We start from the raw sequence: 18,066 nt of genomic DNA, 5'->3' as shown, positions 1-18,066 counted from the left end.
CTGGACCGCTGCCTGGACTCAGTGGTGGGCTAGATGAGGGCCAATAAACTGAGTGAATCCTAGCAAGATGGAGGCACTGTGGGTTGGTGGTTCCTTAGTTCGGATAATTGGTCAGTTGCATGCTTTGGATGGGGTTGTACTCCCTCTGAAAGAGCAGGTCCGTAGTCTGGGGGTGCTCCTGGATCCCTCCGTCTTTGTCACTAGAGGCTGAGGTGACCTCCGTGGCTAGGAGTGCCTTTTACCAGCTTTGGCTGGTAAGACAGCTGTGGCCGTTTCTGGACTGGGATAGCCTGACCTCTGTTGTCCATGCACTGGTAACTGCCAGGCTGGATTACTGTAATGTGCTGTATGTGAGGATGCCCTTGAGGTTGTTTCGGAAGCTGCAAGTAAAGGTAAAGGTGTCCCTGCACTTATAGTGTGAGTCGTTTCTGACTCTTAGGGTGACGTCTTGCGACGTTTACTAGGCAGACCGTATATATGGGGTGGGATTGCCATTTCCTTCCCCGGCCTTTCTTTACCCCCCAGTGTATGCCGGGTACTCATTTTACCTACCACGGATGGATGGAAGGCTGAGTGGACCTTGACCCCTTTTACCGGAGATTCGACTTCCTCCTTCTGTTGGAATCGAACTCCGGCCATGAGCAGAGTTTTGGCTGCGTTACCGCCGCTTACCACTCTGCACCACAGAGGGTCATAGTCGGAAGCTGCAGCTGGTGCAAAATGTAGTGGCAAGACTGCTCATTGGGGCAGGGTATCGCCAACATGTCACCCTGCTACTGAAAGAATTGCACTGGCTGCCCATTTGCTACCGGGCCAAGTTCAAGGTTCTAGTTTTGGTGTACAAAGCCCTATATAGCTCGGTACCTGGATATCTGAAAGACCGTCTTACCCCTTATATACCCAGTCAATCACTGCACTCTGTAGGTGAGGGCCTTCTGCAAATACCATCTTATCAGAAGGTTCGTTCTGCACAACATAGGAAACGGACCTTTAGTGTGGCAGCACCTACCCTGTGGAATTCCCTCCCCTTAAATATTAGGCAGGCACCATCTCTGCTAACTTTTCGGCGCCTTTTGAAGACTTTCCTCTTTCAACAAGCCTTTTAAGTTGAGACCTATCCCAGTCTCGTCTGTGTTAGAATTGCTTGTTAATATATATATATTTATACTGTTTTTAACCCTTTTTTAAAATTTGTTTTTAAAGCTTTTAAAAATGTTTTTAATGTTGTTTTGTTTTAATGTATTTTAAGGTCTGTTTTTATGATGTTTTAAAGTGTTTTTAGCACTTCTGTTTGCCGCCCTGGGCTCCTGCTGGGAGGAAGGGCGGGATATAAATCAAATAATAAATAAATAAATAAATAAATACATACATACATACATACATACTCTTTTAAAGCCATCCAGGCTGGTGGCCATCACTGCTGAGCTGTATGAATAAATATCCTAGGACAGCTAACTCCCACATCTACCACAGGACTTATACTAGAAGCAGGGCAAGGGGAATTATGGAAGGATTAACCTGAATCCAGATTCTTACTTCTAAGAGTGCCAGGCTCTGAACACAACACTAATATTCTCTCAAATCTTCTCTCAGGAATGTTCAGGCTTCCCGTAGGCATCTGGTTGGCCACTGTGAGAACAAGATGCTGGACTAAATGGGCCCCTGGCCTATTCCAGCAGGGCAGGCTGTTCTTGTGTTCCTACAGTGTGAAGGACCACATTCTGGAGCACAGAATGAACTTGGGGTGCTTACCAGCTTTACTGTAACTTTTGATTTTACAACTTTTGAAGTGTTTTAAAGTGTTTTTAGCATTTCTGTTTGCCACCCTGGGCTCCTGCTGGGAGGAAGGGCGGGATATAAATCAAATAATAAATAAATAAATAAATAATAAACTTTGAGGTTGTTGGTTTGTTTTTTAAGTGGTTTGCATTAATTCAAATAATCCACAGCAGTATAGAATAAATCTGCAGTGTTGATCCCCCCCCCTACTTTCCCCTCCAAATAGTTGGTAGGATAGGAGCAATAGGAGTCAGGTTGGCTAATATTTTTTTCTGTCAGGGCGCTTGTGCTAAATACCTGCCTGACATACAGAAATTAAATGCAGGAGCCTTTTCCTGGCATGGAACTAAAGTCATGGAGAAAGTTTCACATTCTATACTTCTGGCTGTTAGGCAGGTACTAAAATCACAGAGGCCTTCTAGGGGAAAACGTGGCAATCCCAAACTTTCCTGTTACAGTTTTCTGACTGAAAAGGTGGAACTACAGGACACTTCATTTTAACATCAGCTGGCACTGCTTTAAGTTTGCATGTGTGTGTTTATATGCAGAGAAGTAAGAGATTAGTAGGAACTGAACCAGTATGGACTGGCAATCCCAGTATGGGCAAATTACAACTGTCAAAATGCGTGAATCTACTTCAGGATAATTTTGTCTTGATATAAAAAATGAACACTGGCTCTTTAAGAGAATGTCCCCCTGGAAACTCTCCCTCCCTGCCCCTCTAGCTGCTTCTTTCTCATTTACCAGTCTTTCTCACATTGGAGGCGTAATTGGCTCTGAGAGCTGTCATTCCCAGCTGCGCAGCTTAACAAATCCTACTCCCTTCCTCATGCCGATTTCAGCGGCTAAGCTTGCCTTTCATAAGGTTGTGCCAAGTAGGAAACCAGCTGCATTTGCACAAGGAGGTGGCTGAAATCATGCAGCCTTTGGACTCGGAGAGAGGCTTAATCAAAGTCAGCCATTGTAAGAAATATATCTTTGGTTCTTTTGTGCCCAAGCACTGTCCTCTGTGTGGGCAGAGCCTGATCTGCAGGAGACTGGAAGAGGCACCTGTCAGTATCCCCAGCCCGTTTGTTAATGGACATAGAGAAAGATGTTCTTTTTTATTTAAACCTACTACTGGAACTTTTCTAAGGTAGGGGTCTTCTTTCTTTTTCTCTTTGACACTGCTAAATTAAGTGTTTTGTTTATTTGGGTTATTGTATGCTCAGAAACAAAACATACTGAATCTGGTTATCGGTGGATCTGGCCTAGTCCACTGACCCGTGGCAATGTTTCACTAAGATTTCAGGCTGAGTCCTCTCTCATCCTTGAGATGCCAGGGACTGAACTGCAGTTAGTGCAGAATGCTGCAGCACAATTGCTGCCAGGAATGAGATTTTGTCAGCATATTACATCCGTGCTCAAAGATATTTATTTACTAGCTGCCAGTTTATTACCGGGACATGTTCAAGGTTTTACTGTTGAGATGTAAAGCCCTTAAAGGCTTGGGACTGGTTTGCTTCAGGGATTGCCTTGCCCCATATATGCCTGTTCAGCTGCTTCGATCTGTGGAACTTGCACTTTTACAAGGGCCATATAATGTTCTGCTTTTGCGAGGAGTAAATCTTTTAGTGTGGCAGCACCTGTGCTTTGGAACGCGATGCCTATTGACAATAGGTAGGTGTCTCCACTATATTATCTTAGACACCTACTGAAAACTTTTTTTATTTCAGCAAGCCTACCTAGACATGTAATTTAGTTACCTACATTTGTTTTAAAAGTTGTACGGATTTTATCTGTGTTTTAATAATTAATATATACACACACATATATATGCTTTTTAATAGTTTTGTGGATTTTACCTGCGTTTATCTACAATTATATTATGTACAGTGCTTAGATAGTTCTTTTATTAAGCAGTTTATAAAATTTACTAATAAAATAAACATGTCACTTTCTGCAGACAAACCATGTAGTCTGGCACTGATCTGTGGGCCCCCTTCAACACCAGAGGGGGAGAATATAGTTTACCAGTCACATAGATCTGTGCCTAAATTTTGCATGTTTTACTAATGTGAGTTAAACATTCTCTTGAAGCCAAATTGACTAGTTAGGAAACCTACTTTTGTCACCTACCTTTGTAGAGTATTCAATCCCAAGATCAATTCCATGGGTACTTTAGAGTTTTGAGGAATAATTCTGTAATGTATTCAAAAATGTACAGTGCAACCTGATGAAAAGTGTATAATCAATTAGGAGTTTTTAATTCATTAATCTATCAAATTTGTGTAAAGATGAAAACTTTCTGAAAGGTGTTGCTTTGTTTTTTGATGATGCCTCTTCTAGATTGTGCTAACCACCTGCCACTTTTATAACTCCTTGTATATATCATATTTACTGTAATTGTCTACCAGATTAATTGGGACAGATGTTTACTTGATTAGAAGTTTAATTGATTAACCAATTAATTGATTAAATGTTGCAGGCATAATAAAATGGATCTCAACAGTAATTAAATTTGACTAGATTGTACCCAGTCAATCTTTCAGGAAAAAACCACACCAGAACCTCTCTATATGTAGCATCCCTCCCCAATTACTGGATTGTTTGCCAACATGAAAAGATATTAATTTTTTTTCTTTCAGAGGGTATGATGGAAGTTCTGATCTTCATGTTGGAATAACCAATACTAAAGGTAAGAGACATTTGTAATGAACTTTCTAAGTAAAAGTTATCTCTGTGTGAAACATCAATGTCTATTGGATCTTTAACTTTGTACTGTTACTCTCCAACATAATGGATTGCCCAGAAACAATGCTGAAAGCAGTGCACAAACAAGCACTATGAATGCAGGCCACACCAACCTGAGAGAGCCCTATCTACATTGTAGGGAATAGGAAATGGGGAAAGGCAAGCACCTGGACCTACAGTGCTAACCTGTAAAGTAGCATCAGTTCCCCCAACAGCAACCACATTTACTCGGATGGGCCCTGATGTCATTTAATAATTCTTCTAGTCACCAAACCCTTGCCTCTCATGCTAGTTCCTTCGAAGCTCCAAACTGTGGCTGCCTCTCTCCTTCACCCCATCCCAGCTCTAGTCTAGCTGATAAGTGTGCCCTTGCAAGTATACCTTCAGCAGCTTTCACATTTAAACGCGAACTGGGAGATTTTCTAAATGCTATTGATGGCCAATCAGCCGAGACCTTGGTGTCCAGCTGGAATGCAGGGGTAACCAAGACAGTGGACCGGTTGGCCCCAAAATGCCTCCTCCCTTTAGATAGATGCAGGACAGCACCTTGGTACACCCCATGGTTGCGCGGCTTACGGCAGGAGGTAAGACGGCTTGAACACCGTTGGCGAAAGACGTGCAGAGGTGGACAGAACTCGGAGTAGAATAGCAGCGGCCGCCTACCGGATGGCGATGAGGAGAGCAAAAAGGGAGTTTTTTGCGGCCTCCATAGCTGCCTCGGAAGGCTGCCCAAGGAGACTGTTTCAGGTGGTCCAGAGCTTGGTGAGGCCAGCTGCGCCAGACCCGACAGAACATGCCTTGGCCTCCTGTAATGAGTTCGCAAAACATTTTGCAGACAAAATTGATTACATCAAGAGTTCTATTCCCCCTGCCATAGCCTCAATAATGGAACCAGAAATGACCATCGAACCCTCAGGGTCTTGGGATAGTTTCTAGCTTCCTTCCTCTGAGGAAATCACCAGGGCCTTATCCTCGCTTAAACCAACTTCTTGTATACTCCTTGCCCAGCATGGCTTATTATGAGCTGTAAAGACAAACTTGGCAAGTGGATTAAGGCAATGGTGAATGCGTCTCTTGATGAAGGCCATCTGCCATCTGCCTTTAAAGAGGCAGTAATAACCCCAATTTTGAAAAAGGCCTCCTCAGACCCCTTGGATTTAAACTTCCGCCCAGTTTCATATCTGCCATTCCTGGGTAAATTGGTCGAACGGGTGGTGGCGATCTAATTACAGGCGTACTTAGATGAAGTGAACTACCTTGACCCATTTCAGTCGGGATTCCGACCCAGACATGGGACAGAAACAGCCCTGGTAGCCCTGGTGGACGACATGAGAAGGGCACTAGATAGAGGGGAGCATACCCTCCTTGTTCTCCTGGACCTTTCGGCGGCCTTCGACACTGTCGACCACGATATCTTGTTAGATCACCTTGAGACTCTGGGGATTGGAGGCACCGTTTTACGGTGGTTCCGCTCCTTCCTCTCTGGGAGATACCAGAGAGTGGTACTGAGAGAGGAGGTCTCAGAGCCTTGGCCTCTTACATGTGGGGTACCACAGGGCTCTATCCTCTCCCCAACGTTATTTAATGTCTGTGTAAGGCCACTGGGAGATATCATCAGGAGATTTAGACTGCAATTCCATCAATACGCAGATGATACCCAGATTTTCCTCTCATTTAAGTCCCCCCCACCGGTGGCGATAGAAAGGCTATCCATTTGTCTGGAGGCTATGAGGGATTGGATGAGCAGGAGTAAACTTAGACTGAATCCCGATAAAACTGAGGTTCTGTTGGTGGGTGATAAAGAGAAGCTGGGGATTATGGATTTGGTGCTTAATAGGATACAACTGCCCCTAAGAGACCATGTCTGGAGTTTTGGGGGTCATTCTTGACTCCCAGCTATCCATGGAGGCACAGGTAGCAGCTGTTAGTCGGGCGGCGCTTTACCAACTTCACCTCATTCGTAGGATACGCCCTTACCTCCCAAGCCACCTGCTCCCTAATGTGGTACATGCTCTGGTTCTGTCCCAGCTGGACTATTGTAATGCGTTATATGTGGGTCTTCCCTGGAGAACGGTCCGTAAGCTGCAGCTAGTGCAGAATGCGGCGGCTCGCCTGGTTAAGGGCTGCCGCCGCCGTGATCATATTACCCCAGTACTTAAGGAACTGCACTGGCTGCCAGTGGTTGCTAGGGCCAAATTTAAGATCCTGGCTTTAACTTTCAAGGTGCTCTATCAGGCTGGCCCACTTTACCTAAAGAGTCGCCTCCACTCGCACCAGGGGCGCCGGCTTACAAGATCGTCCTTGAATGGTTCGCTTCTTATTCCCCCAACAAAAGCAGCGAGATTGGGGAGGACACGGTCCAGAGCTTTTTCAGTAGTGGCTCCCTCACTTTGGAATTCTTTGCCAACTGACCTCCGTCAGGCCCCTTCCTTGTTATGCTTTTGTCGGGCCTTGAAAACCTGGCTCTTTAACCAGGCTTGGGAAGGGGGTTAGGGTGACAGAGGGTAGTTCTGTGGGGATTTATTCAGTTTTTAAATTTTATACTGTTTGCTTTTTGAATTGTTTTTACATGGATTGTATTGTATTTTGTTGTACGTCGCCCAGAGTGGCAGATTAACCTCTGCCAGATGGGCATCTAACAAATCTAATAAATAAATAAATAAAATAAATAAACATCTTCCAGACACGAGTGCCCATTGAAGAAATATCAGCTGATCAACAGAAAGCAAGTTAAAAAAAAGTCATTTGAGAATAGGAATGTTGTGAGTACCCAAACTCTTTTTACAAGAGTTGAAACTAAATGCTTGCAAAAACAAAACCCTCCAGCTTTTGCAATTGTTGGATCTGAGCAAAGGCTCAACCTCTTTAAGGGCAAGCAACGGGATCTCATGCATCCCTGTTTGACAGCCATGGTTACAAATAAGCTGGTTCTCAGCTCCTTCCATTCTTGGGACAACTGGTCTGCTTTTAAGGCAGCTCTCCCTATCCTATTGCCCTCCAGATGTTGGACTACAACTTCTTTCAGCCCCCACCAGCATGACCAATGTCAGGAATGATGGGAGTTATAGTCCAAAACATCTGGAGGGCACCATGTTGGGGAAGGCTGCTGCAGAAATGCTTTGATGGGACTTGGAGCTAATCACTTCCTTCTTGGCAATAGCAGGTAGATAATCCTCTCTGGCTTTTCCCCCCAGCTTCCCCTTTCTCCTTGGACCTGCCTTCCTGGAATGATGCTTTGGCTCTACCTTTCCTTCTCTCTGGTTTCTCATTCCCTGTCTATTGCCTTAGAGCTAGCCTTAGAGGGATGTCTGGGTGGGCCCAGGAAGTGATTAATGCCTCACTGGATGAGGAGGAGGTACCGTAGGCAGTGGTTCATCCCAAGGATCTCCCCAGACCCAGAAGTGTTAAACAACTATCACCTAGTGGTAAATACCCTCTTTTTGGGCCAGGTGCTTGAGAAGGTAGTGATGGTCCAGCTTCAAGCATGCTTGGAGGAGACTGAATACTTGGATCTGTTCCATTCTGGTTTGAGGCCTGGCCATGGCACTGAAACTGCATTTGTTGCCCTGGTTGATGACATCTGTGGGGAGAGATAGATGGAGTGCAACCCTGCTTGTTCTCCTTGATCTCTGACAGCTTTTGATACTATTGACTATGGTATCCTTTTGGAGCATCTCAGGAATGTAGGCGCTGGGGGCACTGTGCTTCAGTGGTTCCGCTCATACATCCAGGGCTTCTTCAAAAAGTAGTTATGGGAGACTACTGTTTGGCACCATGGGAGCTGTCCTTGGTTTTTGGCAAGGTTCCATCTTGTCCCCCATGCTCTTTAATATCCATATGAAACCATTTGGAGCTGCCATCAGATTTGGAGTGAGGCGCCATCAATATGCAGATGACACCCAACTCTATCTTTCTGTTCCATCTGAATTGGGAGAACAGATGAGGTGCCGGACTGGTGCTCAGGCAGTGATAGGCTGGATGTGGGCCAATAAACTGAGGCAAAATCCTGAAAGACAGAGTTAGGTATCCAGAGTTCTCATGTCTGGGAGGTAGGGAGACAGCCTGTTCTGAATGGGGGTTGCACTCCCCTTGAAGGAGCAGGCCCACGGCTTGGGGGTACTCCTGGATCATAGAATCACAGAATAGTGGAGGTGGTATAGTGTAGAATGCCTCCAGTGTTGGGAGAGCCCACTACCTCTCTAGATAATTGGTTCCATTGTCATATTGTTCTGACAGCGTCACTGGATCCAACATTGTCACTGGAGGTTCAGGTGGCCTCAGTGGCTAAGAGTACCTTTTTCCAGCTCTGGCTGGTTCACCAGCTTTGGACCCTTTTGAACAGAGATTACTTGGTACTCCGTGCTCTGGTAATTTCCAAATTAGATTAGTACAATGTGCTTTATGTGGGATTGCCCTTGAAGATGACTTGGAACATTCAACTGGTCCAAAATGCAGCAGCCAGATTACTGGCTGGGGTTCCCTTTAGATGTTGTATAACCCCTATTTTAAAACAGCTGCATTGGTTGCCAGCTAGTTTCTAGGCTTAATTTGACGTGCTCATGCTAGTGTTTAAAGCCTGAAACACCTTAGGTCCTAAATATCTGAAAGATTGCCTCCTTCCCTACAGACCCTCTTGAGTGTTGAGATCAGCAGAGGGGGGCTTTTTGGTAGTTCTGCCACCCTCAGAAGCTCAGGTTGGTGATTGTGGTGGTGGCCTGGGAGAGGGCATTGTGTGGTGGCCCCTAAGTTCTGGAACTCCCTCCCCACTGAGGTGTGTCTGGCAACTTCATTGTACAGCTTTAGGTGAATGCTGAAGGTGCACCTCTTTACCCTGGCCTTTGACACTTGAGATGTATATTTTTAGGACCCACCCTATCTTCTGCAGTTTTAATTTTGTTTTTAATTGTTTTTAATGTTGCATTTTAAAATTGCTGGGACAGTTAGATGAAGGGCAGGTAATAAATGTTAGCAACAAACCACATGCTGTCCCCCACTTCCATCTTCCTGCTTCTTAGCAAATTGTCCTCCTGGGTCTTCACCATCTCTCCCTTTCCCAAGCCTTCAGACTCCCTGTGTGAACCGCAAGCTTTCTTCAGTCATGCATCTACCTTTCTACTAAGCCTACACAAACATTCCTGTTAAAGTGTCCACACATGTGCATTCCTCTAGCTCAAGTGACTTTCACTTCTGTCATATATTTTTTAAATGGTCCTAAGGACTTCAGAGTATTGAAGTAAGGGGATAAGCTTCATACACATATTGACCCAGGTTTCCCCCAGAGGTTTTGCTGTTTCATCTTTTGTTTTCGAATAAATCCCAGTTTATAATCTTGCCCGTTATATTTGTGCACTTTCCAACAATTCAGCCTTGGCAACGGTGGCCAAACGGGCTGTTTTTAGCTTATTGTAACTATGCCAACATTTCGGGTGCAAGCCAGAAAAATCTTATACAGTAGGGCCCCACTCATACAGCAGGTTATATTCCAGACCCCCGCTGTAAAGCGAAAACCTCTGAAAAGCGGAACCCATTGAATAGAATGGGGCGCAATGCCCGAAAACCGCCATAAAAGTGGAAGAAGCGCCGTATGAGTGGGGCTTTAGTCTAATTGCATTTAATTGAGACCGCTGTATTAGCGAATCGCTGTAAAGCGAAGCGCCGTAAAGCGGGGCCCTACTGTATTTCATTCAAAATTGGAAGATCATCTGACTTAAGAGGTGAAACTCTGAAAGGTTAATTTTTTAAATCTAAAATGCTGCTTTCTTGACACTTTAGAGGCCCAGTTTGAAATCCAAACATTTAGGTTCTGACATCAGGGCGATCCTTCCATGTTTGTGCAACACTTTATATTCTCAGTGTCTTGAGCCATTGAAAATTTTAGACAATTGGATGCTTGGCAAACTGTGAGTTCTGTAAATATTCCATAGGACTACATACTATGGATTCAAATAACCAGAATACATGGGAATGATGTTGTGACAGCAATTAATGGAATGTAATTAACTCTACCATTATTTAAAGTGTTGCCATAACTAATCCTTGCATTTTGCCCTTCTGATTTGTCCTCTTGCTGTGTGTGCATTTAGGTTTGGTGTATAATTACAATGAAACTGGAGTTAACATAGCTGAACATGGGTGGGAACAATGTGTAAGTGTCCAGCTAATGCAACCTGACATGTATGGCCTGCTTAAACAATGGGATATATACCTGCAACAATTCTCAGCAGCAGAAATCTGGCTTCCGCACAGGTATGAAGCTCAACAGACAAATGTGACTATTTTTACAGTCAGCTAAATCAGGCATGCTTGCTTTTGGGACTCTGCTTCAGTTGTGGGCTAACAGATGGATCTGATGTAATCATTTGTGCAACAAGCTGCGTACACACTGTTGCTGCAAAGCACATTGCCCCCCCCAAAGAATCCTGGGAACTGTAGTTTGATCACAATGCTAGGAATTGTAAAGTACAGTTCCCAGGATTCTTGGGCATGGGTGGGAATGTTTTGAATGTGCTTTAGAGATGTGGTATGTATGCAGCCAAGACCCGACTTTCAACAAAACCACTTCAGAGTCCATGTCTTCATTACTCGTCTTCTGTATATTTTGGGTTTAAAGGAGCAATGTCGATAGTATTATTGTAGCAGCAAGACTAGAAGGGAAAGATCACTCAAGAGCCATTGCAAGCAGCTCTTTGAAACTTTTTAAGAGTTGTGGGTTTCCTAATAAAACTTCACTGGACTGCCTCCTATTCTGAGCTGAGGCTGAACTGTGCAACCAAATATATTGTTTCTGGTTTGGCTTCTGTTCAAGTTGTCAGATGAGTATTACAAAGAATAGAATTGACTGGAACATACACTGCCATTTGATACACTGGACAAGAGGAAACTTGCTGCTCCGGTGGAGACTAACAAATATAGATATTTTAAAAATTAACTCAGTTAATCAGCCTGTTAGGTTGTAATCCTATCTACGCTTAACAGGAAGTTCCATTGAACTAAGTGAGGCAAGTAGGTACAGAATTGCACTTCTGATTTACCTGTTAGAAAATGAACAAATAAAAAAAAATGAAAAAAGGCTTTTTTTTGTGCTTCGTTAGTCTGGCCTGGTGCTCTCTGGATGTTTTGAACTACAAGTCCCATCAGTCTTTGTCAGCACAGTCACTTGTCAGGAATCATAGGACTTGTAGTCCATAATGTCTGGAGAGCACTGGGCCGCCAAAGGCTAGTTTAGGTTAGGTCTTAGCAAAATTTCAGTGTACATGTCCACTAGACAGGCTAATTCAGTGATTATTATAATTGTTTTCTCTTGAACTATGTTTCATATTCCAAATATTCCCTCTAGTACAGCCTTTCCCAACCAGTGTGCCTCCAGATGCTGTTGGACCACAACTCTCATCAGCCTCAGCCAGCATTGCCAATGGTCAGGAAAGATGGGAGTTGTGATCCAACAACATCTGGAGGCACACTGGTTGGGAAAGGCTGCTCTTGTACGAACTATGGTTTCAAAATGGAAAACAAAAGGCTCCCCCCCCCCAAGTAGTTCTTGTGAGCGTAATATTACACCTAGCATATTTACATTGATGGACTATAAATACCAATAAGGACCAACAGACATTAAAGAACTGATGATTAGTTACAAGTTCTGGAATTCTGAAAAATTAATATAACTATAGAATGTATTCTCTCTGACTGTAATTCATGAACGAGAGCTTGGTGCAGGTTCCAGGGATCCAAGCAGGGACTTGATGATATTGGCAAAGTTTATAAAAGTTGCAGGCAAAGATACCACTCTGGAAATTACATGCCTTTTTTGCTAAGATATTGTGGGGAAAGGAATGCAGGTTATGAGAGCATCTATCATGAGATTTGTGATTTTACTGCAGTTCAGTAAGGAAATAGAGGCATAAAACTTTTTTTAAAAAAAACCTCTAATTTTGTTCTGGATCCTTACCAGGAGGCCATAAAATTTGTGGTTGAGACCATCATCTGTTTTTGTTTTAAGCAAAGCCCACCCAGTAGTAGATAGCTTGGGAGCATAATAGGCTGCAAAAGCATGCATAGCCACTTTGTCCTTTTAAGAAGTCTAAATTTGTATCTCAGAAAAGTAAACTGTATACATTATTTGCATTTTAATAAAACAATTTTTTAAAGTGAGAAATATACCTAAAATCATACAGGGATGACATTCCCTAGCTTTTCTATATTTTGGACAATTTTAATGAATCATCACTATTCTCATAACAAGGAGCAGATTGCATGGTTAACTTGACTACTGAGATCCTCAGGTACACTTCAGTTAGCTTATTTAAACAATATCCATCCTTAGAACCCTATCTGAGTATTTTCTTACCCACTGCAGAATCATAGGACAAGTATAATATTGGGCATAGCAACGTGCAAGAAATTAAATGCTATTCCTAAATTCAGTTTTCCAAGAAGTTTGTTGTTGTTATGTGCCTCCAAGTCGACTATGACTTATGGCGACCCTATGAATCAGCGACCTCCAAGAGCATCTGACATGAACCACCCTGCTCAGATCTTGTAAGTTCAGGTCTGTGGCTTCCTTTATGGAATCAATCCATCGCTTGTTTGGCCTTCCTCTTTTTGTACTCTCTTCTTTTCCCCCCAGCATTATTATCTTTTCTAATGAATCATGTCTTCTCATTATGGTAAGAACTGTTTCAAAGATAAATTTCTGGGTGAACAAATATGACTGAAGGCAAGGCAAGCCTCAAACAAAAAATAGGACTTTAAATAGCCATCAAAGTGTGAGGGCAGAGTGATACAGTCCCATGCCACATGCCTTAATGCAAGGTGGGGAGAGGCCTGTATTAATGTCAGCATCTTTCATTTTCATGTGTAGCTTTGTAGGGACAGAAGTGATGGGACTAATCTGAGCAAACATAAGACACCATTTAATAGTGTCCTCCTCTGCCACAGTACCAACTCCATCATTTTTTAAACCTCACCTAGATGATGTTCTGCTGGTGCTTGTTTCCACTGACCAAGGATTGCTGCAGCGTAATGGGCTACCTACACTATTGTAAGCTAATAAAATGTTTAATAGTTACACAGAGCATTGATTTCTTACACTCATTCGTCGTTATATGTTTAATAGGTATGAAGAACATCTCCACAACTGTTACACATATGCACTAACATTTATTAACTGTGTGCTGAGTGCCCAAAAGAAGCAGCAAATGCATAAAAGTGACTTTACAGAGAGATTTGTGATCCCACGAACAAGGAAAGCTTCCAAGTATATCACCATCTACAAGGAAGTATGCAAGAATGGCTTCTATGTTGTTGACCACCCTGCTCAAGAAGAGGGCACCTCCACAGGGGGCCACTTGGCTTTATTATAAAGGAACTAGATAACAACAAAAGTAAAATCCTCAGGTTAAGGCATTTATACTCCTTGTTCTTAATGTCTCAAGGAACACGGGAAGCTGGGGCAGTGATACATGCAGCATGACTTAATGCATGTTTATTTGGAAGGCAGTCCCATAGAGACAGACAAGGATCATTTCAAAGAGTACATAAGATTGCAAAGCTTTGACACCTAATGCACCCTTTCCAATAAGCTTCTTTCGGTTTTTGTCAACAATGACATTTAGTAACACAAAACAAAAAAGACTTTATTTGCATTCTCAGATGTTGAAATTTATTTATTTTTTGCATATTGTGAGCAGCTTTTCAAAACCATTAACTGTATCAGAAAAGCTTTTCATTCACACATACTGCAGTAAAATGTTGATTGACATAGGCTGATAGGTGGAAAACTGAAAATTTTCCATTCTGGATATGTTTCTGATTTAAAGCAAATATAGGTGAACTCAGGTTATGGTCCCATGCACACTTACTTAAGGAGTAAGCTCCACTGGACACACTCTGATTTACGTTCAGGCTCTCGAACACTGAAGGCCTTTGAGAGGCACCTATATGTTTTAAGTTGGATTCCTGCCTTGAGCAAGGGGTTGGACTCGATGGTCGTATAGGCCCCTTCCAACTCTGCTATTCTATGATTGTATGAAACATGCATAGGATTCCTCTGTAAACCAGGTCCACCATTATTTACATGCATTCTGTAAACACTTCTTAGGTCCAAAGTAGGAAGAAACAATTTGATGCTCTGTAATTTGTGAAACTGGATTTCCAGTTTCACAGTGGCAGTAACTATAACCATGTTTAAGGAATGGAGAAGCTTTAGCTCTCCAGATGTTGTTGGGACTCCAACTCCTATCACCCTAGCCATCATGACCAATGGTCAGGAATGATAGGAAGTTTAGTCTGAAGCACCACAGGTTCCCAAACTGCAGCTTGGTTAATTCCTACTGTAGAGTAATTACCTGTACCAAAACTATGCTAAAGAAATATCAATACAAGCTGAGCTAACAACACAATTTTAATATTTTTCTGTATTGTCAAAATAGCATCAAAGAATAGTTGTCAGTGTTCAACCTGGTTTCTTTTTTAATCTTGTATTGCTTTATAGTGTAATTTTAAAAATGTTTGACTATATATATTGTATGCAACATGCACGGACAGCTCTACTGGAGTAAACATTTTGACATTTCATTTAGTTTATTGCAGTTATTTCAATAAGGCAGAATTATCCAATTATCCAATTCAATAAGGCAGAATTATCACATCTCTTGTTCACTGCGCTCATGGGATGAGACCCAACGATTTAAAATCAATTCCTTAGGAAAAAAGAAGAAAAAAACCCAAGCCACTGATTATTAAAGATGTACTGTATAAATTAAAAAGTAAGTTCACTTATCTCTAGCTAACACGATATGGATTTTATGTAGCATAAGTGCTTTTTGGCTTACCTATGGGATAAAGCATTAGTTCATCAGTGCAGAGACCCAACACAAAAGCATCCCCAGTCTCACCCACCTGTTCATCTTTGTGTCCCTCCCTTTCCTTCCTTCATCAATCAATCTCAATCTCTCTCTCTCAATCTCTCTCTCTCAATCTCTCTCACACTCACACACACACACACACACACACACACACACACACACACACACACACACACACAATGCCTAAGAGCTGAGGCATGCAAAATGTGATTTTGAATTCTCCTCACCCCTCATCATTATTATTAATTACCCACCTTTCAGCATAAAGTTCTAGGGTTTAGTAAATACAATCTAAAAATACAGGGTGGTATTCAAGGATTTCCACTTGTGCTTTCCCCCCTTCCCCATCCCCAAACCTGCTTCGGAGAACAGAATTAGGGAGGGGAACGGGGGAGACTGTTCCATTGCATTGATACAACAAGCGACTTAGAGCTACATTGAATACAACCCAATATATTTAAATCAAATTACAACCACAAGAATAGGGGGTGTCCTAAATATACATATATATATCAGGTGTCAAAAGACCAGAGTAAAGAGGTGTGTCTTCAGCATATAAGGGAAAATGCATAATGAACGTGCCGAACATATTTCTTTGGGGAGGGAATTCCACAAATTAGAGGCTGCCACAGAGGATTCCCTCTCCCCTATACTTCTGAGGGCATGGAACTACCAAGAAGGCCTCCTCTGCCAATTTTAATACCCAAGAGGGTCCATCGGGAAGGAGGTAGTCTTTCAGATATTTTGGGCCTAAGTCATTTAAGGCTTTAAATACTAAGGTGGGCACCTTGAACTGGGCCTGAAAATGAACTAGCAACCACTGCAGGCATTTTAAAACAAGTTATAAACTCTCTAAATGGGACCCCTGCTGCATTTTGGGTAAGCTGAAGTTTCCAAATCATCTTCAAGGGCAGCCCCATGTAGAGTGCCTTGCAATCTGGACATTACCAGAGCATGGAGTACAGTTGCCTAGTCATCTCTGTCCAAAAGGGGTTGTAGCTGGTAAGCTGGCAAGTATCATGCATATGTTCTTAAAACAGATGGCCACCTATGGTCTCCACCAGCAGTTTCCAACCTCGGGGTTGGGACTCCCAGAGAGATCGCAAAGAGCCAAGAGAAGAAGTATTTATTAATTTTTAAAAATAATTAATGACTGGTCTATTCACTGCTAACTTGCGAGCGTGCACTGCGTGCGCACACAGGTGCTTCACCTCCCCTTCCTTCCAGCTAGCACAATCGGCTTCCGCCACACAGAGAGCTGAGCAGCATGGCACTCGAGCAAGTGCACAAAGAAAAGGAGCCAGCTAGGCTTATTTAAGCTCCAGCACCACCACCCTGCCTTTGCCAGGGGCATTGAGGCAGGGCAGCGAGGGAAGGTCAGTGGAGCTGATTAGCTCTGGCTGTAGAGATAGAGGGACCCCAGGAGGGGGCCACCTGCCAAAAAAATAACGGGAACGAGTCCTGGAATGTTTCCCCAAGAATGCACATCTGGGCGCTCATTAAAAATTCACTGTATAGAGAACTTATAGTAAAATGTATACATGTCTGCTCAGAAGTAAGTCTCTTCATATTTAATGGGGCTTACTCCCAGGAAAATCAAATTGCAGGAATCAGGCCAGATTAAGATTCTGTTGAAGCTTTGAAGATGTACTACTTTGGGGGGGGGGCATGGGGCTTTATAGTACAAAGATGCATCATTCTGGTTAAAGGAAATAAAAAATTAAGTCTATAATATAAGAACTTGGGCTGCAATCCTAATCAGGTCTACTCAGGTCCTATAGAATTCAATGCAGCAACAGCCATTATGCAGTAGGTTAGGGTGAGAGTTAGTGGCTGACACAAAGCAAAAAACACGATAGGTAAAGTAAGTTTTAAAAATGTGAAATTGCACATGCTCAGTGTATTTTTGATGCTGTTTTGAGTGTGTTGTTATACAGTTGTATATGTTCATTTTAAGTATATTTTAAATTATTTTTAAAATATGTTGAGTTGCCCAAATTTTGTTGTTTTTACTCTTGAGTTCTTTGCATGGCTTAGGATTGGCATTGGGGAAGAGCAGGGCTCTTGCGCCTTTAACAGCTGCATGGCAGGCAGAAATTAAACAGAGATTAAGTTAACCCTTTTCTAGTTTGGAAATACAATTACAGGGAAAGCTTTACCTGTTGACATTCTGTCTGTTATATTATTGTCATATGGAGCTTCCTGAGCCGAGTGCTGAAGAGAAGACATCGCTGTATACAGGTGGAACACTTAAAACCAGAATTCAAATGCCCTGGCATTAGCCAGGCGGTATTCACCACTCTGGGTGGTTTAGTTATATCTTCTTCCTTTCATTTCCTTCAAAATTTGTTAAACGTTGTTTATACTGCTATAACCTGCCTAGGGACCTTCTGGTGAAAGGCAGGTAATAAATACTATCATCATCATATTTGTTTTTGTGATGAATAAAAAGTGACATTATTTAATGCTTCATTATATATTTTTTCAATTAACAGATTAAAATTACAATAATTAGCATATGGGGGTTGCAGAATTTTTTGAGGTTACAACAGGGGTCCTGTCCTCATAAAGGTTGGGAACCAATGGTCTACACAACATAACCTACTGAATTAGGAAAGGTTCAAACAGTATATAAAATACTATCCAGAGATTTGGATGCCTTCACGCAGTCACTTGACTTCAGAAAACAAAT

General features: G+C 42.6%; 2 protein-coding genes across 3 annotated transcripts in view; one reads left to right on the top strand and one right to left on the bottom strand.

The window, feature by feature from the left end:
* Positions 1-2,587: 2,587 nt before the first annotated feature.
* MKRN2OS (MKRN2 opposite strand) lies at positions 2,588-17,825 on the top strand. Its single transcript, XM_061618101.1, has 4 exons — positions 2,588-2,914; positions 4,407-4,456; positions 10,596-10,758; positions 13,625-17,825. Exons 1-4 carry the CDS (start codon positions 2,697-2,699, stop codon positions 13,869-13,871), a joined length of 678 nt encoding a protein of 225 aa, XP_061474085.1. The 5' UTR covers positions 2,588-2,696; the 3' UTR covers positions 13,872-17,825.
* TSEN2 (tRNA splicing endonuclease subunit 2) overlaps positions 13,658-18,066 on the bottom strand; it is a 22,308-nt gene continuing 17,899 nt past the window's right edge. The window contains exon 12 of one of the 2 annotated variants that reach the window (XM_061618100.1): positions 13,658-15,209. In XM_061618100.1, the coding sequence (XP_061474084.1) occupies positions 15,153-15,209 (57 nt within the window). In that variant the 3' untranslated portion in view covers positions 13,658-15,152. The remainder of the gene's footprint in view (positions 15,210-18,066) is intronic. The other variant, XM_061618099.1, reaches the window with a different exon arrangement.

This window comes from Rhineura floridana, chromosome 3 (assembly GCF_030035675.1).
Source record: "Rhineura floridana isolate rRhiFlo1 chromosome 3, rRhiFlo1.hap2, whole genome shotgun sequence".
Lineage (NCBI taxonomy): Eukaryota > Metazoa > Chordata > Lepidosauria > Squamata > Rhineuridae > Rhineura > Rhineura floridana.
Note: the sequence above shows the minus strand (reverse complement) of the source record. Positions and strands in the feature narration are given on the sequence as shown.

Bases quoted from the DNA above. Each gene is read 5' to 3' on its own strand.
- MKRN2OS (XM_061618101.1), top strand. From the start codon at position 2,697: ATGCAGCCTTTGGACTCGGAGAGAGGCTTAATCAAAGTCAGCCATTGT. The intron at 4,457-10,595 runs GTAAGAGACATT...GTGTGCATTTAG, and splicing joins TGGAATAACCAATACTAAAG to GTTTGGTGTATAATTACAAT. The intron at 10,759-13,624 runs GTATGAAGCTCA...TATGTTTAATAG, and splicing joins GAAATCTGGCTTCCGCACAG to GTATGAAGAACATCTCCACA.